Below are 25,971 nucleotides of genomic sequence, written 5' to 3' on the forward strand. Positions count from 1 at the left end.
AGTTTTGTGTGTCCATATGTGTTAACCCATCCATCTATCCATCCATCCTACGATGACAAGACACAACTGAGTATTTCTTCAGCTCTCTATAATTGTGCTCCATAATTACGGTTGACTGTTCAGTGTCTGAATTGCGGATTCAGCCATTTAGAGCCAACAACCCCAGTCATCCCATTAGTGTCTTACTGACACCATTAGGAATAATATTATGAGTCAGGTGTAAGCTCAAGTGTGTTTGCAGTGTGTGTAGTTGACTATGTAGCACTGACAAAAGGTGTGAAGGTATTTGTGATCCTACAGTAATTCAACCAAATTTCTGTGATGAGAGGGGGGTCGCCAGATTACGGTTTTCTATTGCACACACTTTCATACATTGCCTCTCTTAACATGCTCTTTTTTGTGTATGTGTGACAGAGAACTCTACATTTTGGATGAGCCACTTCTTAAGGTAAAGAAGGACTAATCAGGACTTTAAAATTCCTCAAAGTTTGAAAATATCAGAGATATCCTCGAGGAAAATAACACAATCATGATGACATCCGTTGCCCCCTGAGGGAGATCTGCAGCTAGGTACATGGGAGAGTGAGATGCCATTAGATGCCATGAACGAAATTTACAGGGGCATGATTGGAAGGGGGGATATGAATAAGCAGTCATTAGGTCGCCAGGACTGAAGTGGGATTGCCATCTGGAAGCTAAAACGATGAAATCAAAAGATGTACAACATTTCGCCCGCAGATACGTCCCTTTGTATGCCCGGCCGCTATATAAATGAATTTAAATAACTAACCTCGAATGGAAAATGACATCATAGACTCGCTGTCCACTGCCATGCCTCCCTCGCTAGAGGACGCTGTACAGCGCCATTAACGGATGACGTAGGGCTGACGAAGTAGGAAGTGTCTTTAAGATAGCAAAACTGCAGCTGGCTAATCACCATTTAAATGTTACATGCTATGGAAATAACAGGAGAAATACAATGAAGACTATTCAGAAACAATTGAAATTCTTCCTGTAGCTGTGGTGTGGCTGTTCAGTTTCAAAAAACACCGACCAGGTAGGTTAATGCGATGTCATTCCTATGCTTTGTTAGGGTTAGTTTAGCTAACGCTAGTTAGCGAGCTAGGCTGGCTTCAAAAGCCTGAGTTTAGCACATTATAAAATGTTGACTGATTATTAACACTAACGTTATTTGGTTCCATACTCCTTAACCATGCTGCCATCAAGCTGTAGCTGTTAACTTTCCCCCTAAAGTATTACGCCTCATCAGTCTCCAGGTAAACACCCAACGAAGGGAGCAATGGTTAGCGTCGAGATGAAGAATTTTAATTGAAGTATTGCCGAGTTCCACACAAGAGCATAAACACTGGCTTAGACTTTGGGTACACTACTTAACATATTTTAATTATGCCAGAAATCATTGAGCATGGAATTGACGTCACTTTTGAAAGGCGTTTGGAGAAAACATGCAGACTTTTATGTCTGACATTATCAGATAGAGAAGTTGCTTTCGGGTCAGCCTAATAAGTGTCATCTGACCTAAACAACGTTCCAAACAAGTTGCTTTCACTTCCACCTTATTTATTGGATTTATTAGATTTGTTGTACTACTGGAGCTGTGTGGGGACTGTGTGTTTCTGGGTATTGTGCAATTACAAAAGGCAAACCAGATTAGATGGAGTGCTTAAGAGACCTTTGTAATTAAAGTAGATTCTACTTTTTTACATTTAATTTATACAAAGTGTTCTGTTCTGTGTATATGTCTAGGATTAGTATCATTCACTCTTACACTTGGGAAGACGGTGACATTTCCAAGCCACTCTGATGTCTTCTGGCTGTCCACCTCAGTCACCTGCTGTGGCAAAGTCTGAGGTCACAGTGGAAGGAGAATGCCCACTGCTGGCTGCCACCTTTGCCTACTGGGACAACATCCTGGGTCCACGGGTGCGCCACATCTGGACACCAAAGGGTGACCAATCGATGTTCCTCAGCGATGGAGAGGTCACATTTTTGGCCAATCATACACTGAATGGGGAGATTCTACGTAGTGCTGAGTGTGGCGCTGTGGATGTGAAGTTTTTCGTCCTGGCAGAAAAGGGCGTCATCATCGTGTCTCTCATCTTCGACGGTGAGCTGAAGGGGGACAAGAACACGTGTGCCTTGTCGGTCATCCTGCCTCAGACAGAGCTGGCCTTCTACCTGCCTCTACACACCATCTGTGTGGAGAGACTGAAGCACGTTATTCGCAAGGGGCGCATTTGGATGCAGAAGGTACCCTGTTCTTCCTGGTGATCCCTTGACTTCTTATGCTTGGACATTTTTTTAATATTCACGCTTGAGTTGGCAAGTTATTACCCTTTATACTCATAAAACCTTCTTAAAAACCTGATCTATCCTAGTTCAGGATGTCTCTCATATCAGACTGTTCCCACCGATACTGTTAATATTTTAGTAGCTTTTTTATGTTGCCTGGTGCACCTGCAGCTTGGCCCTTTCGTGCTCTCTTAGCCATCTTGTGTTTTTTTGAAAACCTATAGCACTGGGTGCCAAGGCTCTTATAGCAGGAAATAATGCTTCCCTGGCCTTAGGGCTGGGTATCGATTCTTAGCAGTTTTTCTGGCATTGACTAAAATGTATCTGTACCACTAACTGTAAAATTGCTGTTGAACATCTGGTCAGAGTAATATCTTGTTTACTTTTTATTTGAACAGATATTTCCTGATTCAAATCATTATTTTGTCTAGAGTTTAAAATGTACTTTATTTATTTAAACAAAATTCTAAAAGAATTGCTCGTTTTAACGTTTGAGAAATGTGACTGCTGTTGTTAAACAGGGGTATAAATACATGTTCATATCAATTTCTAAGTAAGACAATTGCTAGTTTTGATGTTGTTACTGAATCGCGTTACTGGTATCGGTACAACAACAGCAAGCCTGAACTGTCCTTTAACTTAACAGGACAAACATTTTTAGGAGTGTTTGTAATTGCTCCTAATTTACCTAAAAGATTTAGTTCTTTTTCATGACTGGTCATAGTCTGACCAATACTGTATTTTGGAGGCCAATGCTAATATCATGATGTGAGGGATTAAAAATATCCAAAAGCCAGTATCGGCTGCAGCCCTCAACGCAAAACAAAATATATCTCTCTATGTTTTAAAATCTCCTCAAAAGTGCCAGGACTGGGTAACCACATTATGTATCACAATTATTTTGACCAAATACCTTTATTGATATTGTAGGGATGTCTATTGGTACTTTCATAAATAATAACACAGTTATGATGAATAACCAGTAGTAATGTGCGTATTATGACTAAGTCGGTAAAGACAAGTATTTGAATAAGTAGAGCAGTCTGGTAAGTTCAGATAATTACATCACTTTAGTCTAATGTAGCCTGAAAAGCCAGAAAAGACAACACTTATGCCATATCACAATATAATGATATCCAAAATCTAAGACAATATATAGTCTCATATTACATTAATGACATAATATTGATATATTATGCAGCGTTATTTGAAAGTAAGAAATCTTAGCCACTGGCCAAAAGATGAACGTTGTCGGACCCTTCAGTTGACTGTATTTGTGTTAATTGATTTGAGTTAACTCTTCCCACTTTCTTTCATCTTTAGGGCTACAACATCATCTCAGTGCTGAGCTTGGAGATTGTCCCCATCATGGAGCTGTTGGCCTTTATGAAGTCACACAGTGTGCCAGAAGATATAGATGTGGGCAGCACACACGTAGACACACACATAACCTCATTATATCATACTTAAACAATTAATAGCCAAAGAGCCAGAAACCATAATGATGAATTAATATATAATGTGATAGCAACAGGAATGAGAAACTTTGGAAAAATACTGCAGGTTTGTGAAGGAATTAATCATATCGCTTATCACATTAACTTTGTTAAATGTCAGCTTTCATTATTTAACTTCTTCAAGAAGCCCTTATTTCCAAGAGTTTAAAACTATCCAGGTTCTCTGCCTGGCTTACCACCCAGCATGATTCAACACATTTATTTTCTTCTAATATGCAAATGCAGCAAAAAAATCAGCACAAAGAAGCTCCCTGCAATCTTTCTTGCTATTACCTGCACTGTTAACATGCATCTTATTTTCATTGCAGTGCCTGCAAATGTGCCCATCAGCACTTTTGTCTTTTGTTGAGACCAATTTTGAAAATGACTCATTTGTTTCGCTCCTGCTGAGTAGATAAAAGACACCGTGCTAAATGATGATGACATCGGGGACAGCTGCCACGAGGATTTCCTCCACAAGTAAGCACTCCAGTACAAGCAAATGGAGACAGATGATGAACAATGCCCATTTAACACCCATCAACCTTCCAATGATAAGTAATGGCTCTCCACTTAGTGGAAGTTTTCTCTGGAGAAAGGACGGAAAAGCTAAATCGCTGTTAGTGTCGAGAGTCTGGAACGTTCATTCCAGCAATGAGGCTCCCAATTTTAGCAAGTAGCACAGGATTAGTCCGGCATCCTGTGGAGATGACAAAGCATCTGTAAACTGGAATTAATTGACTTGAGTCTAAATTGAATCTATTTATAGCTGATTGAAGTTTCTAATATAATAGAGAGAAGAACAGACTAGTTATATATTTATAGTTTTTTTTGTGGCAAAATCAATGACTGACAAGACAATATGGACCAAACTACATGAGTAAAAAAGCAAAAGGGGAATTCAGGTATTTTTAAACCTGGGCCCTGTGTTCACATATACATACATTTGTGGTGTAAACGATTTATACGTCCAAAAAGTTTTGGAATTGGTCCAGTAGATCAGGCCACAGACGCAACACAGGCTGCAATGGCTGCAACATAATTCTCAAAGGAAAATTCAACCATCAAAGTTGCATCCACTGGAAAGGCTGAGGATGTTGTTCTAAGTATCTGACAAGATTATGGAAATGATCTCTACAGAGGTAGACCTTTTTGTTAAATATAAAATCCTTTTTATTTAACCAAAAACTATGGTCTGATTTTGCTCTGGACAAATCCACCAGACTCCATTTATAGAAATGTTTTTTTTATCATTGTAAAACACGCTTCATTCAAACTCAACAGAAACAAATTAGAACAGCTTGGTTAGTCTTTTTACTGTTCCAAATAGTCACCAACTCTTGTTTGGTTGAAATGAACTCTTTATTAACTAAGTCAAACATGAAAATATTGTGAGAGAAGTGAGAGGGAGGGCAGAGCAGCTCGTCTACCCAGAATATTTTTAAGATGTTGTTGGAACAGTGGACTGATGAACCAAGATAGTTTTGTTTTGTTTTTGTTGCTGTTGGGTTTGAATGAAATGTGTTTTACCATGATAAAATTACTGTTTTTGTAAATTGATCTGGTGCATTTGGCAAGAGCAACATAGCTGCCGTTTCTGGTTAAACAAAAAGGATTTTATTCTTTAACAGAAAGATCTATCTCTGTAGGGATCCCTTCTCTAATCTTGTCACATACTTAGAACAACAATCTGAGCCTAGAAAAACACACCGGCAAAGCACTTTAATTTACGTGGATTGTCTAAGAAAATCTACTGGACCAATTCCAAAACATTTATACCTATAAGTCAGTTACATAACGAAATATGTAAACATTAGGCTCAGGTTTAAAGTGACCAGAATTCCCATTTAAGGATCTAGACATATGTATTGTAGCCTTCCACTACTCCATGGACAGTTACCATCTTAATTCTTCTTTTATGTAAACCCTCATAAATGTTTTTTAAGCTCCTCTTTCTCAATCATAATTCCTAAAAGCTGTCATTAGAAATTAGAGCAATGCTAATAAAGCTAATGAGCTCTAATTTGCATGTCTTTGTCTCTATGGTTCAGGGCCATCAGTTCTCATCTGCAGACTTGCGGCTGTTCAATAGTGGTTGGAAGCAACCCAGAGAAAGTAAATAAGGTACATTTACCGGATTAGTGGCTGCACACAGAAAAATTTGTAATGCATCTACATAATTTAAAGTGTTTTGAAATGTGTTGTGCTGTTGGTTCGAGTTTAATGAGCCCCTCATGTACTTTTTCAGACCCAGTTACTGCTTGTGTCAGGATTTTGAATGTCTGTGTGGGCTTGGCATCAGTTATTGCTGCGACTGCTTCCAAAAAGATAGAAATTACATGCAAAAGCATATAAGCAACTGGAAATGGGCAGCTCATATTGCACACCATACGTTTGCTGAGAAGATCTACAGTAGATAACGGCTACTCAGTTGTTGCCCAGTGAATATCAAGGAGGTACACAGCCATAATTTGGTGTTTTATTGGCTTGGGGCATGAACTGAGCACCAATTAATTCAAGACTTTTATCTGTTTCTAACAACTAGCCTCGAGCCTAATGCCAGATTCAGGTCAATAACCAAAATGTTGCATCTTGAGTACATTTTGTGCTGATGTGTAGCCTCTTAAATAGATTTTGGGCTGACTGTGTGCAGGAATCCACCATTTTTCAATCTAACAAGCACCCAAATCAAGGTGGAAGCAAAAGGCAATATATTTTCTGTGCATGTTTAAAATGGGAAACCTAGTACAGCATGTTTGCATAAATTTGCAAACCTGACTTTTGTTTCTTCTCAGATTGTGCGGACTCTCTGCCTTTTCCTCACCCCGGCTGAGAGAAAGTGCTCTCGCCTATGCAAAGCCGACGCTTCCTTCAAATACGACACAGGCCTGTTTGTTCAGGGTCTGCTCAAGGTAGCCACCGGTTCCCTCTCATTATTCAGCATAATGTGATTATAATTGGAGCCTGCTAATTGTTCTTGTTTGATGTTGTCTGTTGTTCTGACCTGATTTCTTTCTTTGACCTTGAATTGTTGCAGTAAGATATTTTTATTACTACACTGCATAAGATTCAGATCTGTTTTAATACATGCAGCTTTTTGTGTTGTCTTCATATGGTTTTTAACAAGCTCACTGAAATGTGCGAATTAAGATACTGACATATTTGAATGTGTTCCAGGCATTAAGTGTTATTCGATTTCTTTCTGTTTTTACATTATAGTCAGTTTGGGTCAAGTATAATTTAGAGAAGTTGACAGATCTTTAAGTGCTGTTTTGTACAGCACTGAGCTTTACGCTAAATAGGCAAATGTCTCTTAATGTCAACAACTACAGTATGAGAGTCAGTATGGTACACATCAGCTGTGCTGTGGAGCTCCTGCAGGATCCTCTTATAGATTTCCACATAAAATGCAGAAAGGAACAAGAGAAACCTAAAGAAATGACAGGAAAGGAAATTGGAAGCTTGCTGTTTTACAAAAAGTGAAATCATTTATTAAGGTGTCTATGCACATATATGACATGGATAAAAGATCTTTTGGTAGAGCAATTCTAATGTTTTTCTTCGTCTATGTTTTCCACTTAAAATATATGTGTGCATCAGATATTCTTATAAAAAAAATAACTTTTTACAAGCAAGCAGCTTCCTCTTTATAGAAACATTGTGTGCTCTGTGCTGTATGCTCAGTGAAGTGAAGGGAACATACTTTCGACATCACAAAGCAGAATATAAACATCCTCTTACACATCACATAAAGCTATAATCACACCCAGCTGTGATATTCCCTGGAGGTTGACACGCTGTCATTATGGGCTTTCCCCAGGACTCCACAGGCAGCTTCGTCCTGCCCTTCCGCCAGGTGCTCTACTCCCCGTACCCGACCACGCACATCGACGTCGACATCAACACGGTCAAGCAGATGCCGCCGTGCCATGAGCACACATACAATCAGCGGCGCTACATGCGGTCGGAGCTCAGCGCACTCTGGAAGACAGACAGCGAGGAGGACATTCCTCCTGACACAGTCATCCACACGGATGAGACCTTCACACCAGACCTGTAAGGCACACACACACACACACACACACAGTATCTGTTGTATTAAGTGGGTCACATGAAAGTCACAACATTTTAAACTATATTATTAAAAATGTTAATAGCGTAACATGTTTTTTGTTTTTTCTTAGGAACATATTTCAAGATGTCATGCATAAAGACACTTTGGTGAAGTCATTTATAGATGAGGTAAGAATAAAATAACACCTCATGTCTTACTGTTTTTTTATTATTTCAATGAAAAACAAACCAAACAGCCCTCCTAACAGACTCCAGAAGAATTAAGAAAAGAAAAAAAGTAAAACCTACAACAAATTGACAAAAATGGTAACTGAACTGCAACAACAACACAATAAAAACACAACATTGTTATTATTTTCAGTATCATCATTGAGAAGAAAATTATAAATAAATGAAAGAAAAGCTTCTCCCATAACCATAAAGGGGAAAAAAAACACACACTCACACAACCAAATAAAATCTGTTTCCATTAAGAACCATCCATAAACATACTTCAGCATTCAACAAACAGAAACAAGAATATAGCAGCACTCTTAAATTCTTTGCTGATGCCTGAATACTATACACTGTGTGGCAGAACTGTGTATAAAATTCATCCTGCTGCAGTTTGTATGTGAATGGGAGGCAAATTGTAAAGGGCTCTGGATAAAAGAGGTATATAAATGCAGCCATTCCATTTCCATCAAAATCAAATAGCAAGTTTTATAAGGCTGAGTCGGACCTTTTTTTATTGTGTCACAAAAGGAATATGTTACTTAGAATATGAAAACTGCGAAAATTGACTCTCTAACATCATCCTTTGATTCCTGCTGTGCTCTGTGAGAGGATATGTAAATGATTTATATCTGAAATAGTAACAGCAGTGTTAGTAAAAATAAAAAATAAACAAATAATAGAGATTGGTTCACTTTCAACTGAATCTGAATTTGGATACAAATGTCAGATGCCACTGGGGTTGCTACTAACAATTATTTTCATTATTGATTAATCTGCCAATTATTTTCTAGATTAACAGATGAATCGTTTGGCCTATAAAATGTCAGAAAGTTGTGACGAATGTTGATCCCAGTTCCTCAAAGTCCAAGATGGTTTCTTTAAATGTCTTGTTTTGTCAGTCCAAAATCCAAAAAAAGATATTCAGTTTAATATGATGTTTCTTGATCCCTTTTGACCATCATCAGGTCATGACCCTGATCTCCTCTGAGAGTTAACTCTTTGGTTTACTTCTAATAAGTCAGAATTAGTCAGTGATACTGAACCAACTTCAAGTAGTTTTTTGACATTTCTAGTTATATACTGTTGTGTTTTGTATACACTCATGGTGCAAACTGTTGATGCTGTTCTTAAATAGTTTACTTCAATGGTTGCTAATGATGTGTAGTTTGTCATTCAACCAGCTTGTACTTGTTAAAGGGGTTAACAGTACCAAACCCCCAAAGACTCTTTATTGACTATTATAAATGACAAAGAAAAGCAACAAATTCTTACATTTAAGAAGCTGGAACCAGCAAATGTTTGACATTTCTGCTTGAAAAATGACTGAAATGACTTATTTATTATCAAAATAGTTGGTGATTAATTTTTGTTTGATAGACTAATCGATTAACTGACTAATCATTGCAGCTTTTATGTGTGTGGAAGTGATTTTGGTACCATGTTCTTTACTGCAGTGTACAACTGTGAAGAATTACAAAACAGAAATACAAAACAGTCAAATTTATTCCCAAGTTTCACAACCCATCATCCATTCCCATGACAGTGCTCCCAGATTTGCGGTCACAAGTTTCTCTCATGACAACAGCAATATGTTTGTTTCTCAAGGTTAGCACAAGGGAGGGCAGAGTGTATTACTCTTCTCAATTTTTTTTTTCCTAGCCAAGCCGTAGCCCCAAATACTAATTGACATCCTGTGTCGTACCCAGGTGTTCATGCTGAAGCCAGGCCTGTCCCTGCGGAGCACCTATCTGGCCCAGTTCCTGCTGCTGCTCCACAGGAAGGCCCTCACACTGCTCAAGTACATCGAGGACGAAACGTAAGAGCTGTCTCTAATACCACTTTGATCCAAATAACAAACAGGATTATCGTGTGGCAGCGGACTGCTACACTCAAACAGCCAGCTCCATGGGAAAACAAAAAAAAAACATGTAATTACCAGAGTTGATCATTTACTTGCTTTCTGTTGTTTTATGTAACTTTGCTTTGACTTTGCACTCAAGCCACTGACCTTGCTCTGATAGCAACATCATTAACAATGGTCAGTCAGCAGGAGGAGGAACATGCAGGGTGATTGCACACTCTCAGAGTTTAAAACCAGAACAATGTTGAAGATGAAGAACCAGAGTGGAATATACGGTCAGGGTACCATGCAGGGTTTGCAGAAGAAGTACAGGGCACAGTTACCATTCTGCTTAGCTGTTGCAAAAACCTCATATGACCACGTGTGTTCTGAACAAGCGGAAGTATGACTTTGATGCATACAAACACTCCTCCAGATGGCCTTACTGGTATGAATAAACAAAGTAAGCCGCTGAGTGTTTCAATCGAGTCCAGTGACATCTGTGTAGTGTTGGTGTACGATATCAGCTGGCACACTATCCTCTGCCTACTGGGAATACTAAATACCAATAATTAAAAAGGCATTCTGCAAGATCACACTTTTTTTTTACTGATGAGGCATCCTGTCCTAATAGGAACAGAATGCTTTACAATCACAATACATTAATACACAGAACAATTTGTAACCTGTTAATTTGTATTGACACAGTATGTAGGATTTAGAGAGAATTAGTGAGGATTTAGGGGTAAAATTGGAACACAATATTGGCAGAAATGCAATATAATATTCATAATTATGATTTTATTAGTGTATAACCACCTGAAAATAAGAAATGCTGTGTTTTTATTACCTTAGACCTGTGATACCCAAATGAAGTAAGGCAAATTGAGGTATTCCGTGGGATTTTGTTACAACTATACATATATATATATATATATATATATATATATATCTATCTATCTATCTATCTATCTATCTATCTATATACGATCGATAGATAGATAGATAGATAGATAGATAGATATCTATCTATCTATCTATATATCTATATATCTGCTATACAATAAGTAATACATTAGATTTTTAATTTACTATATCAGCACTTTGGATGCATTAATTTCAAAACGCAGGGGCAAATTTTAAACCCTTAAAATATCCTCTCTTACCCCCCTCTACCTCTACCTATTTTATTTATATTATATTTTTATTTTTTCTATATTTTTTATTTTTTCTGATTTACCGATTTACTTTTATTTTTAATTCCTTTTCCCATAGTTCAGGCCAGAACAGATCCCAGCAGTAGATCTATGATAAACTTATTGCCTGTGCACTCTCTGACACTCACTGAGTGTCTGCTGTCCCTTATCTAAACCTTAAAAAATCCTTTCAGGGAACCCCAGTACGTTTTTGAAATTGTATTTGACTTCAGTAGATAAAAATGTTTACTGGGTTATTAGATAGCTATTTAGCACATATGAATACAGGTGTGCCTTGAGATGTAGGCCTGCCCTTTGGTGTGCCTTGGGCACAAAAAGTTTGAAAACCCCTGCATCAGAATGAACCTTTTTATATGCGCAGGGGGAGCAGGTCCTCTTCCACAAAGTCCACCATGTTGAAACACGTTTCTACAGTAGCCTAGAATGGACAAACTGATTACTGAGACTAGAGGTGAGGTGACACAAGGAGTGTTTAGTTGGTTGCAATATGCAATGTCACTGCTTGGTGCCACTAATGCTCTACACTGTACCCTTTAAACATCCATTGTCACACTAGTAACACCATAGAATCATAAAATCTCCTAGAACACTATTACTTTATTAGTTGGTGTAGTATCCCCAAGTGAATGTGTGTGAGCATGTTTCCAGCCAACATTGGAGCTCAGCTGGCAACTACCATCTATCCCCTTTTACGATTTAAAGATTACATATTTTTATTGTAATCTAACAGCAACAGGCAATCTATTGTCATTATCTGACTCTATCTCTGTTCCTCCATAACATTGAGACAGCAGCCATGTTTTCACATGCAAAAAAAATTCTGACACGATTTATCTACTAGTTGAACATCACACACAACAGGGGCGAGGTTAGCATTTCCCTGCCAAGTGAATGAAGTGGAGGCGTTCAAGTGATTTTAATATTCCCCTCTACCGGTTTTGCCCTTCAGAAGGAACACATCTCGTAATGTGTATGCGTTTGGTGAAGAGCACAAAAAGTCTGTCCTTCTTGTCAGCTCAAATAGATGTTCTGTACAATGTGAACATTGAAAAAAGCTACTGAGGAAGGTAAACATATGTGTGCTATTGTTGATCTTTAGTAGTTTTGGGACCTTGTGGATAGACTAAACATGAAAAAACTACAAGTTATACATGCAGTGGGGAAAGAGTGTAAAGTTGTAGTAGCCTTGGTATTACTGTACCACTTTTTTGTGTTTTGCAAACACAGAATTAGGCTTGTAATGGAACTAGAATTAAGAAATAAATTTGATAATTGGGAGTTATTCAAAGTCATTTTTCAGGCAGAAATGCTTAACATTTGATAATTTTGGCTTTTCAGATTGGATTTGATGCTTCTTTGTTTTATATCATTTTTAAATTTACTTTTACTACGTTTTTCACTGTTGATTAGACAAAACAATATTAAGATGTGACCTTGGGCTCATTTTTTTTCTCCAATGTTTTCTGATATTTTAGAGCGCAAATGAAGACTTGTAAAATAAAAAAATATCAGCAGAATAATCAATAATAAAAATAATTTGTTTGTTGCAGCCATAGTTTGTTTATACTGAAAGAAACCTGCAATGACATGAACAAAATATGGCCTGGTTGTTGGTACGACAGGCTCACAGGACTGGTTTATTATGGTGATTGGAAGAAACTGGGAAGAGGCAACGGGTTGATGGGTGATGAATCCTCAGCATCATCCCAGAATTACAGCTCCCCCATCGACAGAGCACATGGATAATGTGGATAATATGCTGAGCAAGACAGTGACGCAAAGCACTTGTTGAGGCCTGTCCCAGTTGCCAGATATGATGCTTCTCATCATAATCATCAAAACACTAAATTGTGTTTTTACAGTGCTTATATAAAGTACTCACCTGCTTATTTTTTTTCTTTTATTGCTTTTATGGATGGAATTGTGGTCAATATACAAGAAAATATACAAAACAAAAAAAACTCTTTAATGTCAACCTGAAAACAGATTTCTACAAAGTATTGTCTATTAATTAGAAATATAAAATGTAAAATAAAAAAATGTTTTGTATATTTTTTTCTATGTCGATCATGATTCCATTTATAAAAGCAATAAGAGGGGAAAACAAATTAAGGTGGTGCCTTTTTTATAGGCACTGTATGATCACCATTTGATCCCTAACAAGAAATTCTAATTTCTCTGCCCCCCTCTAGTCACGCTCTCGTCCCATCAGGGTTACAGTAACCACCTTCTGCCTCGGCACCTTCTTAAAGAGGTCATATAATGCTAATTTTCAGGTTCATACTTTTATTTGGGGGTCCTAGTAGAATAGTTTTACATACTCATATGGTGCATTGCTGCAGCACCCCTTTACACACTGTGACTTGAACGCTCCATTTTAGCTATGGAGAGAGACATCTCGCCATTCTTTGGTGAGAGTTGCACATGTGCATTATTTAATGGGCAAGGCAAGGTAGTGCAATCCAGAATAACGCTGCTACAGCTGGTAACCATGGCTGCGGTACAGCCGTATATATTTTATAATATATATACAGTACTGTGCAAAAGTTTTAGGTGGGTGTGAAAAAATGCTGTAAACTAAGAATGCTTTCAAAAATATAAATAATAGTTTATTTTTATCATTTTACAAAATGCAAAGTGAGCAAACAAAAGAAAAATCTAAATCAAATCAATATTTGGTGTTACTACCCTTTGCCTTCAAACCAGCATCAATTCTTATAGGTAGACTTGCACAAAGTCATGGATTTTGTAGGATTATAGTCAGGTGTATGATCAACCAATTATACCAAACAGGTGCTAATGATCATTAATTTCACATGTAGGTTGAAACACAGTCATTAACTGAAACAGAAACAGCTGTGTGGGAGGCTTAAAACTGGGTGAGGAACAGCCAAACTCTGCTACCAAGGTGAGGTTGTGGAAGACAGTTTCACAGGTCATACACCATGACAAGACTGAGCACAGCAACAAGACACAAGGTAGTTGTACTGCATCAGCAAGGTCTCTCCCAGACAAAGATTGCAAAGCAGACTGGGGTTTCAACATGTGCTGTTCAAGCTCTTTTGAAGAAGCACAAAGAAATGGGCAACGTTGAGGATCGTAGACGCATTGGTCGCCCAAGGAAACCTAGTGCAGCAGATGGAAAACACTACAAGCTTATTTCCCTTCGAAATCGGAAGATGTCCAGCAGTGCCATCAGCTCAGAACTGGCAGAAACCAGTGGGACCCAGGTACACCCATCTACTGCCTGGAGAAGTCTGGCCAGAAGTGGTCTTCATGGATAAGTTGCAGCCAAAAAGCCATACCTCCGACATGGAAACAAGGCCAAGGACTCAACTATGCACGGAAACATAGGCACTGAGGTGCAGAAAAATGGCAGCAGGTGCTCTGGACTGATGAGTCAAAATATGAAATATTTGGCTGTAGCAGAAGGCAGTTTGTTCGCCGAAGAGCTAGAGAGCGATACAATAATGAATGTCTGCAGGCAACAGTGAAGCTTGGTGGAGGTTCCTTGCAAGTTTGGGGCAGCATTTCTGCAAATGGAGTTGGAGATTTTGACAGGATTAATGGTGTCCTCAATGCTGAGAAATACAGGCAGATACTATCCATGCAATACCATCAGGGAGTCGATGATTGGCCCCAAATTTATTCTGCAGTAGGACAATGACCCCAAACATACAGCCAATGTCATTAAGAACTATCTTCAGCGTAAAGAAGAACAAGAAGTCCTGGAAGTGATGATATGGCCCCCACAGAGCCCTGATCTCAACATCATGGAGTCTGTCTGGGATTACATGAAGAGACAGAAGGATTTGAGGAAGCCTACATCCACAGAAGATCTGTGGTTAGTTCTCCAAGATGTTTGGAACAACCTACCAGCCAAGTTTCTTCAAAAACTGTGTGCAAGTGTACCTAGAAGAATTGATGCTGTTTTGAAGGCAAAGGGTGGTCACACCAAATATTGATTTGATTTAGAGTTCTCTTCTGTTCATTCACTGCATTTTGTTAATTGATGAAAATAAACTATTAACACTTCCATTTTTGAAAGCATTCTTAGTTTACAGCATTTTTTCGCACTTGCCTAAAACCTTTGCACAGTACTGTATATGAGTTTATATATTTATATACCGCCTGTTACATAGTGATGCACATAAGTTATGGAAGTAAAGGCTTGACTCCAAACCAGGTGTTTCAGGCAGTGTTTTCTGTGGGAGAGAGTTACTCCTTTTGGCTAGGACTTTGGCTTTTATACTTTGCAGACCTTTTACATGCACACAAATGCTACATAACGCAATAACGGAAAGGCAAAAACCCAAAAAGCATAATATAACCTCTTTAAGTCCCAGCAATTAATCTAAGACACTGCAGCCCACTGAGTGTTCAGCTTTCTCTGAAGTTTTTCATGTTGCCCTCCCTGTGGCGACCTGGCCATCGCTCCATCCGGGCTTGACTCATCTCCTTCTGTGCTACACAACAGTGGACTGACCTTCCCACTCCTTGCAGGACAGCAGTCACTCCCTGTTTCTTCCTCTACTTCGACAGGATTTGTCTTTTCTATTGTTTACAAAAGACATTTGTGAATTTATGCATTCTCTAGAAGTATTTTTGCAGCCTGGAATATTTGTAACCCCTGGCCTTGGTACATCTTACTCCTGTTTGATGAATTTCAGACTCTTATTGAACTTTTAGCTTTAGGTAAACTTTATAGGATAAATTCAACCAAAAAAGAAAATTCAGTCACCATCTATTCACCATCAAGCCGATGGAGAGTCGGGGGAAGATTCGTAGTCCACAAAACATTTCTGGAGCTTCACATCAAAACGGCGTTGCAGCATACTCCTAAACAACTTAAGTAGATGTGGATGTAAAATAATAACACATAAAGTGGCTCCATAAACCTTGTACACTGTAATCCAAGTCTCCCAAAACCCCAAGATCCCAGATAGATTTGAAAAGACATTATTGATACCCTCGAGGTGCGATTAAGCTCCTGCACCCACTTCACACGGGCTGCGCACTAATGCTTTTAGCGTAGCAGCTGCAGTGAAGACTTCGGCCCTATAAAAGGTTATAATAAAACATTTTTTTAATTAATTTGGGACCTTGAGGCTTCAGGAGACTTGGTTAATGCCAGACAAGCTGTATGGAACCTATTTATGTTTTTCTTTGTTTTCTGTTGTTTTTTTTTAAATTGAGAAGACTTTTTGAGGTGGTTAACACTCAAAGCGACTGCACAGTACAAAGTAGATGACATAGAATCACATGAGGCACTGGGCTTGCAGGAAATTCTCACATTGTTGCATCAGTAAATGCATGTGTATAGTGACTTTCAGCTGATTATTTCAGTTTTCAGTTTTTATGGCTTCCGTCACTTCCAGCTGCAGCAGTTTTCCTTTTCACTGTTTTCAGTGAAAATACTCTGATAAACCCATTTAACACTATTTGCTCCTTACAAATCTGCAGACAAACAAGGTTAGAAACTAGCGACTGAACTCGGTGGAGGCACATATTACCTTCAAGAGGTGTTTGCGAAAAAACTGAGCTAATAGAAGAGTAAATATTGGACATCAGTCGGTCAGAAACACGACACCCCGGCTGGTGCTACTGTGGTGTTACTCAACAACTCAAGCTAATATTACTCCATATCTGCTGGCCATGTAAATACACGGCTGTTTGCTAACATGGTTGCCCCATCAACTTTATCTAAATGTTGTCTTTACAGTTTGATGTGCTTCCCCCCTGTGGCCAGAAAATCAGTTAAGAGCTTTAATACTGCAAAAACGATTTAAAATATTTTAAAATCTCCGGGTATTTGGGGAAAAGTGGTTGTGATATTTATGATTAAACAAATGATGGTTTAAATAATAAGTTCACCCTTAAATAAAAATGTAGTCATTATCTACACACCCTCATGCCACTTCACAGCAAAACAGTATTGCAGCATTCTCATAAACAACTTTAGATGGTGATTTTAAAAGTAAAAAACAACTGAAATAAAACACAAAATGGCTCCTGATAGCTCATCTGTTATATTCCAAGACTTCAGAAGCCCCAAGATCCCAAATTGATTTTAAAAGCTGAAATCTCACCGTACTGTAGCTGGTCAGCTAAAAGCTTTAGCACACACCCCGTCTGAAGTGGGTGCACAAACTTGAGTGTGCATCGAGGGTTTGTATAACAACATTCCATATCAGTTTGAGATCTTGGGGCTACCGAAGACTTGGATTATGCCAAAAGGGCTGCATGGAGCTAATGTATGCTTTTTTCCCCCCATTTCAATCATCCCCATCCACATTAGTTGTGTAGAAGAATGTGGCAACTCTGTTTTGCTGTGAAGCTCCAGAAATATTTGTGGACTAAAAAACTTGGAGGACACTTTTACATGTTCATAAAGAGAAAAATACACAAATAATTTTTCAATTCCTAAAAATGCAGTATGCAGTAATTTATTAATTCATTTAACTTTTCTTTTTTAAATAAAGGAAATAAAATATTACATGAAACATTACCATGATGTCTCACAATATTTTATTTTACCTCATTCTGTCTAACATGCTTAAATTGGTGCCAGAAATGTCACTTTGAATGGCATTTGTTCCCATACATAGTACATGTCTAAATATAACTCACTCCAGAGACAACACTATCTACACAAGCCATTATTTGTGTGCTTGTGCGCAGGCAAAGGTGGTCTTGTTTATGGCGTTGCTAACAATCTGAGGTCTAAGGTTGTTCTATTTTACAGGTGCCTTGACAAGATTGTCTAAGCCCACTGGCCATCCTGTAGCAGCATACATAATTCATGGTGGCATGGCATTCCTGCACACAGCCGCAACCTAACGAGATGCTAATGCAAATCCTCAGGCCCGACTATTGTGGCTTGTTAACAATTCTACTACAATGTCTGTCCTCCTCCCTCTGCAGGCAAAAAGGGAAGAAGCCCTTTCGATCCCTGCGCAATTTAAAGACAGACCTGGATCTGACAGTGGAGGGGGACCTGAACATAGTAATGGCCTTCGCTGAGAAGCTGAGGGCCGGACTGCACTCGTTTGTGTTCGGGAAGCCATTCTACACGAGCCTGCAGGAACGAGACGTACTCATGAGCTTTTAACTCCATTCTTCACCTGCACCTTAGGTATTGGATGGTCAATGGAAACAGACATTTTGTTGTATTGTTACACGAATGCATGCACGTGTGTACTCTTTGAGACAAGATAAGTCTGAATATTTATTTTTACTGTGTTCAAATGAAGAAAAAAAAACATTTTGCCTTCCCTTTGTGTCTTGATGAAGTCATGATTTCAGTCATGTTGCTGATTGTCACTGCTGTTACGAGCCATTATAATGAAAGTTTTTATATATCACTTTGATCAACTATCAGCATAATGTTTTCACTCATAAATATTTCTCTGCTGGATGAGTTATCCATGTGTTTTATGCCTTCTGTTAATAGAGGGTCTGTGTTAATTTATGCTGTTGAATTGGCTGAGGTACACACCAGGACATGTGCAATTTAATTAAATTAATATATTACTAAAACACAAGCTTTTAGTTTCTTCACTGCCTGTGTAATACAACAACCTCAGCAGGCCTTTGAACCTTTTGCTTTGCAATGACTGATCCTGTACCTGAATGTGAATGGTGAAGAGCAATAAGGTTGTGAGCAATCATGAAGCACAGGGGTTTCATTTAAAAAAAGGACAAGCACTGTAAATGAGGTCTAATCACAATCCCTGCTGACAAAGGAGATCTGTGTGTGTAGCCGACAGCCATTGTCATCAGTAAATGCATTTACCCAGTTGTGGGTAAAATGGATTTGCACAGATTTTGCCCACAGCACAACTATTTACTGTTAGGATTATCCATCTGTACTGCAAACTGTATATTTGCTGTGGTCTCAAAATCAAGAATCTACTTTATGTGCTTTGATTATTGATTTTAAAAATTGTCCTAATTTTTTTGACAGTGTTATATGTTGATTTGATAATGATGTACCACTCTCCAAAACATGCTCTCGTATTTTTTTTTTATTTTTATTTTTTTACAGTACAGATGGAGTGATGATAATAAAGACTGTAATAACAAACTGGATGAAAACAGCTTTCACACTTTTTTTCAATAAACACAAATGTTTGTGCTTTATAAGTGATAACATTACAGAGAGTCTCCAGCTGTGCTAGCAGCTCTGTGAGGCTGTACAACCATGATTGCAAAAAGTTGGGATGCTTTAAAAGTAAAAACAGAATGCAATCATTTGCAAATGTATTTGCAAAGTGGTCCTGAGCCCGTGTTGTTATATACGTCATACAATAATTTTTCACAAAGTGCTGAACTTCACCCCATCTTTGCTTGTGAACAACTGAGTCTTTCAAGGATGCCCATTTTATACCTCACCTGTGACCAATGAACCTGTTTACCTGTGGAATGTTCCAAACAGGTGTTTTTTAAGCATTTCACAACTTTTCTCAGTCTTTTGTTATTCATGTCCCAACTTGGTTGAAACCTGTTGCTGGCATCAGATTAATAAGAAGCAATTTAAAAAAAAAAAAAAATTGTTAAACACTAAATATATTGTCTTTGAACTGTTTTCAATTGAGTATATGTCAAAAACGATTAGGATTATTTGTTTTATAGTATCCCGACTTTTTTAGAATCTGGGCTGTGATACTGAAACTAAACTAAAACTTAACATCATAAAAGCTAAACTAAAATGCGAAAAAATATAATAACTCTGGTCTTAAGTGGTGAAATGACCAACAGTTTGATACCACCTGAACCACCTCACTACCATGGCTAAAAGTGGCACTGTAGTGAAGTAATCTGTATTAAAATAAGATTAAAATTGAGAAAAACAAATTATGTAAAGCAAGCTGTGAAGGCCCTCATAACAAAGATCCAATAAACCTCAGATGTTAGCTCATACCTTATGAGTTCAAAAAGCTGTATTTGGGGACCACAAGCTGTTCCTCAAAATCAACAGGCACAATAGAGCAGGGCAAAATATGAGCAAACTTATATTGATGTGTAGGTAAGAATTAGGAACGCTGTAACTAGGATTTATGTGCACCCTCTCCAGCCCTCAGAATCATCACTTAGCTTCGTAGCACTGTCAAAGAAAATAGAAATCTTTCTCAATCTTCACTCTCTGATTTCTACTAGAAAGCTCAATTCTGGCTCACCAGCTACCACTTGACAAGGTTAATGGATCTGACATTCAGTACTTGATGATGTAAAGTAGTTGGTAAATCAAGTTTAACCAAACTGGCAAAGTACTGTGTGGCAACATGGAAAGTGGAAGTAGCTTTTGAAGGCAGCTTTTTAGATCAAATAGATGCACACCATCAGGCTTATTTGGGAACTATATCCATCACAGATAACCTTGTAAATACATGTTGATGAAGGTTCTCAGTCATCCAGGTCATAGGAAGTGCTATATCGAAGGCAACTGAAACAAGTCCAGTTGCCTACGATATAGCACATTTAAATACACAGCTTATTTACATTAAATATCATAATAACAATAACAATGGTCTGCAGGGGTATTGATAATGAAAGTATTGAAATAGGAAAAAAGAAATAGTAAAACAGTAGATTTACTATTTATGAACTCCGTGTGTGAAGTCCCTTACAGCCTGACTGCAGAAGTGGTTATCCATAAGTCATATCTGTGAGGACACTGCTTCCTCTAAACCACTGGGTGAAAAAAGGTAGCTTATAAAGAAAACGTAGTCTTGACTATACTTGCCTCAAGCAAGAAAATGATAATTGGGTGTCCTCTAGAGGGCCTTGAACTGTTGCATATTTAAAACAAGAGAGGAACGAAGTCAAAGTGAAGCTGTTAATTACTAATAGAATATCTTTAGTGACTGTACTAAGGACCTCCTTCAGGAATTTAGTTGAAGTAACATTCACAAGTCAGGAAAAATAATTAATGGGAAATATGTGCGTTTCTTTTAAAGCCAAAGCCAAAATAGGTTGGTCTTGAGGGGGGAGGCTTGATTGGCAGGGAAAAGCTTTAAGCACCATGTTTGGCACCTTTTCAACTCCTACGTGTTCTTTGGGGAGGTTTTGTTGTTGTGACTGGAGGAGGGCATGACAACAGCCTCTTACATTGAACAGTACCCAGTTCTGGAAATTCTAAGAGGTAAGAAAGAAGTTGATATTGTAGCCTCAACTGTTTCTGGTGCTTTGACATCAGATTGCTTTTAAATAGAACAGGAAGTCAAATGGCTTCATGAGTTTCCTTCCTTTTTGTTGCCATGATAGCACATTCTAGCTACAAAATAATTGGTGTAATGTAGCGCATAGTACAGAAGCAGAATCTATTATATTATAGGTGTAGTTGTTTGTAGACAGTATTTTTTAAACAGAGTCTACGGTTCTCGGCTACCATAGTAGACTGAGATGATGATGACTTACTGTATATCTTGTTCAACACATAGGATTTCCAATATTTAAAGTTTACATATGAGCTTGGCAGCCAACTTGCAAATAATCTTACTCCTTTATAGATGGAATACTATTCTTTGCAAGTATTTAACCAAAAAACATTGAAATGAAATGCTGGGACTTTTTACAAAGTAGCACACATAAGTAATAAAATTGATTGTTAAAATTCTTTTGAATAAAAATGCTGAAATGCTGAGTTTGTTGCTGTAACCTACCTACATACACTTTCTGTTACAAAAAGATGGCAGGAATAAACACTAATTGTAAACCTGGGCTAGATGTGGGCATGTGATGTCAGTAGAATGTAAATGTTTAATTTATAGCAAACCAACTACAACTAACATGCTAATGATTCTTTGAAACACATTAGCATTGAGTGCTCTCACCAGCACTGCATTTCACTGCTTCAGAAAGTAAATCCACACACAGCCTTTATTACCCTTCTGGCCAGAGGCCTTGTTTTACTGTGATAGATTGAGATAGAAATGTGTAACCTCTCTCTATCATTTTCATGAATGAGGGAAATATTTCATGTTCATGTACACGTTACCTAGAAAAAATATGGTAGGTAATGAGTATTGTATCCCCTCTTGGTTTATGCAGAAATGTTAATTCACAATATAAATGAGGAGGAATCTCTTAGCTTGATCCTTTAAGTTCGACACACCAAATATGTTATTTTAAAACAAATATTTTTCTTATGCACATAATTTGTGCATGTCTAATTGTATTTTTTGCATCCAATTTTTATAATGCTGTTTTTACTGTTCTTTATACTCTGGGAAACCTTAATTAACATATAATTGGAAAATAAACAAGTGGGCAAAAAGCAGACAATATTATGTGTGACGTCTGAATCCTGTTGATCCTGCTGTGGGTCCACCAAATTGTACCAATGCAGCATCAAAACATTCCCACTACTATAAAAACATTCACGCTGATAGGTAGAAAAAACTGTCATTTATGTGCGTGCCTCGCTCAACCTTCCCTCTGATTGGTCAGTATCCGACTTACCATTTTCCTATTGGTCAATTTTGTGACTACTCTCGACAGAACAGGAAGAGATGGAAACCGGCCGTCTGCTAGGTAAATATTCAACAGAGGATGCTAGCTATGCCCATGTCTGACACGACAAAAGGACAGCAACTCCTGGATAACTGGACCAAAGATGAAACCACATGCTTTATCGACGATATTAAGGTATTTTACGCCCAACGACTGACTTGTTTTTACAGTTTGAGAAAGGAGAAGTTACAGGGTGCGGCCTGCTGTCATTAGCTTGATAGCTAACCTCAGTGCTAACGTTACGATATTTTGCGATTATCATAGTAATAGCATTTTCCACAAGCTAAAACATCATTAGCCAAGAAACTGACCGGCTGTGTTTGACGGGTCAGCAGCCTTTTGCAATAATGTTAGAAACACCAGTAAAATGAGACACGTTAGGTTCGTGTTAGTTTCTGGTGCTGAGGATAACGCTCGGGAAATTACTGAAGACCTGGGATTAGCTAGATAGGTGTGTGTTTGGTGTCAGGTATGGCTGTGGGTTCCAGTTCACGTCTGATGTCAAGTGAAATGTTAATTCAACAATCGGCAATTAAACGCTTGGTCATGTTGGACTTTAGCTAAACAGATTAGATAGCTCTATAGATAATTATATCAATCTAGAAAATTATGTCAGTGATAGCTCTACCAGTTCAATGTGTAAACAAAGTCAAAGACATTTAAGTCCCCGCGAAAAGTTCAAGTTATTTTAACGTGAAGCAATATACAACAACCAAACGGCAGCAAGTCATTTGGATAAAATGTTCGTTTTAATTTGGTTCTGTGAATCACATGTGTGCCGTATAACCGGCTCCGAAAAGGTATCAGGTCACATTAAAAATGTGTGTCCTTTGCTGATAGGAACAGTCAGCTTGAAGTCAATGGCCAGATTTTACAGTGCAGTGGTTTTAAACATGGATATACCTAGAATGATAATAACGACAACAGAACTACATGTCTTGATAGTTTGTGTACCTGTGAAATGTTTGTTGATCAAGAATGCTTGTGCAGTCCTTGCCAGACTCCGTACCAAAATTAGTTATTTCAGTCACTGTTAAGCAGCATAAGTACATAATCCAGCAGTGACTGTTCATGTGTGTTTCATTTTACCCTGTTATGCAATGATAAAAGAGTTATTTTCCCAAACTGTGCTTATTAAGGCCTGGTGATAGTTGTAGCATTTGGCCTGATAACAAGGAAACATTTGGGGACAGCTGTGGTAGCAAACACAAAATGGATAAGTAGTTCTTCAGCTGAAATGATGACCACTGTCCACCATATATAAACCAAAACTGAAAGCTCTCGGATCACAGGTATCTGTGATGAGTCATACCTCATAACTCATGTAAGGTATTACTCGAAATCTGAATGTGCCTTACAGGAATATCTGTGTTATGATCCATTCAGATGGTCACATTTAAGGTGGTGTATAAGAGTGTGCCGTTGTGATTTCAAAAACTGTTTTAGTTATTTTAAGTGTAGTTGACTACCTAATGAGCTTTTTCCTCCTCCTGCCTAATTTGGCATTGTAAAAAAAACCGACGGCCACAGCCAGAATTGGATTAGCATCTGGCAGGTGGCTTGTGTCAAGTCCCCTTTGAGATCCAGAACTTCAGTGACATTTTACATATTTACATATTTTGATTCATAAAATGTCCTATCTGAGCAGAAGTCAAATAAATCAAAATGTTTTCTGTGAAAGAGGGAGAGGGCTTGGTTTTGCTACATCTCAGTGCTTGTACAGTCAGCGTCATTTAAAGTGATTAGATGAAGATTTAGGTGTGTGTGTGTGTGTGTGTGTGTGTGTGTGACCGAGAGTGTAATATGTAATTATGTGTGTAATAGTATTCAAGCTTTTGATTCTGAAGAATGGGCTGGCTGAGAGCACAGCAAACACAAATAGCCGTGCAAACACCCTTCCACGAGCCCCCGGCCTCACACAAACAAATAAAATAATCCTTTGTGTAGGAGCAAAGTCCTCATCACCAAGCACAGCCTATGTCCTCATAGCATGTATTAGAACGTATGTAGCCAATTTTGATCACATGAGGGGTAACGCATAGCAAACATTTTTCTTTAAGTTCCCCATGCTCAGCTCTTATGAATTGTGAGTACGATACAATACAGTTTTAAACAACAATTAGTAGTTACATGTTAAACAGACTGTGCATATAACCGTGTAGACATAAGCTCCTTGTTTTTTCTTTTTTTTATATAAAAAATTGTAGGACTTTAACCTGTTGTTAGGAGATTTATACTGTCCATTTAGTTTGACTGGCAAAGTTGGAGCAGCAGTTTTATTGCATATTTTATTTTATATAAGAAAAACATTTATGTTGTAAATAGGTTTCAGTAGAATTTGAATTTATATTATTTTTCATTAAGTCTTTTTGTTTGCTGCACAATTTTATCTGCCACCATTTTAATTTAAGAATTTAGTTTTAGCTAACTTTCTCTTCCTGGAAAACGTATGCAGCTATTTGTGCAATAAAGATTCATTACAAATGTTTTAAATACATTTTCTTCTAAACATTTGTCTCTTTGTCTTTCTGTCCTGTTGTGCATATGCTTTATTTTTTGTTGTCTCTCATGGTTGGTTTTGGACCTGTACCATGCAACTAATCTGACTTTTTCAGTTTTAGACATCAAACTGAGACCTTTTAGCCATGGAGGGGCATGTGGCCAAAAACAATGAAAGCACTTTCCCCAGCTTCGTGGATCTGGATGACTTTCTTAACAAGCACAACTCGAACTTCATCTGGCTCCTCGTTGGTAAGTCTGTATCCTCTCTGGGGGAAATATATGCAGAACGATGGATGTAAACTGGCTAGGAGAGTTATTGATGGCCCCTTCTATGTACTGTATTCGGAGCACAAACTCCCGACAGATAGACGCTACAGGGTTCCAATTAGATACAGAAAAGATTCTTTGGTCTTACTTTATTTATAACTCATTTATTAAACAGAGGTTTTGTAAGCTGTTATCCTTCCAGGTACAATACAAATATTTTACTCTTTGCAGGAGTGAGAATATCATTTTCAGTCTCTTTGATTTAGGGTTAATGACGGGATGATGTACACCGACTTTATGTAAATTACCACAGACATGCTAAGGAATAGTTCAGTATTGTATATAGTAGTCGGTCATGGGAGCTGCAAGTATGATAAACTAATCCGTAATGTGTCTAAGATCCCACATGAAAGATATTGATTCGTGTTTGCTTTTAATGAAGTTGACTGCATTAATATTTCATTGCGATCTAACTACAGTAAAAAGAAATGATAGTTTCGAGTTATTGCTCAGTGCAGGTGCACAGAGAGGT

General features: G+C 38.0%; 2 protein-coding genes across 2 annotated transcripts in view; both read left to right on the forward strand.

Annotated features, from left to right (window-relative positions):
• Positions 1–894: 894 nt before the first annotated feature.
• On the forward strand, positions 895–19,242 carry c9orf72 (C9orf72-SMCR8 complex subunit). The gene is made up of 10 exons (XM_073482897.1): positions 895–1,057; positions 1,768–2,271; positions 3,637–3,732; positions 4,225–4,289; positions 5,861–5,933; positions 6,605–6,721; positions 7,630–7,865; positions 7,994–8,051; positions 9,806–9,915; positions 18,081–19,242. Exons 2-10 carry the CDS (start codon positions 1,825–1,827, stop codon positions 18,265–18,267), a joined length of 1,389 nt encoding a protein of 462 aa, XP_073338998.1. The 5' UTR covers positions 895–1,057; positions 1,768–1,824; the 3' UTR covers positions 18,268–19,242.
• Positions 19,243–22,698: 3,456 nt separating this feature from the next.
• Positions 22,699–25,971, forward strand: part of kiaa1109 (KIAA1109 ortholog) — an 85,934-nt gene continuing 82,661 nt past the window's right edge. The window contains exons 1-2 of the mRNA XM_073482902.1: positions 22,699–22,805; positions 25,286–25,421. Coding sequence (XP_073339003.1) covers positions 25,316–25,421 — 106 coding nt within the window. The 5' untranslated portion in view covers positions 22,699–22,805; positions 25,286–25,315. The remainder of the gene's footprint in view (positions 22,806–25,285; positions 25,422–25,971) is intronic.

This window comes from Pagrus major, chromosome 16, assembly GCF_040436345.1.
Source record: "Pagrus major chromosome 16, Pma_NU_1.0".
Lineage (NCBI taxonomy): Eukaryota > Metazoa > Chordata > Actinopteri > Spariformes > Sparidae > Pagrus > Pagrus major.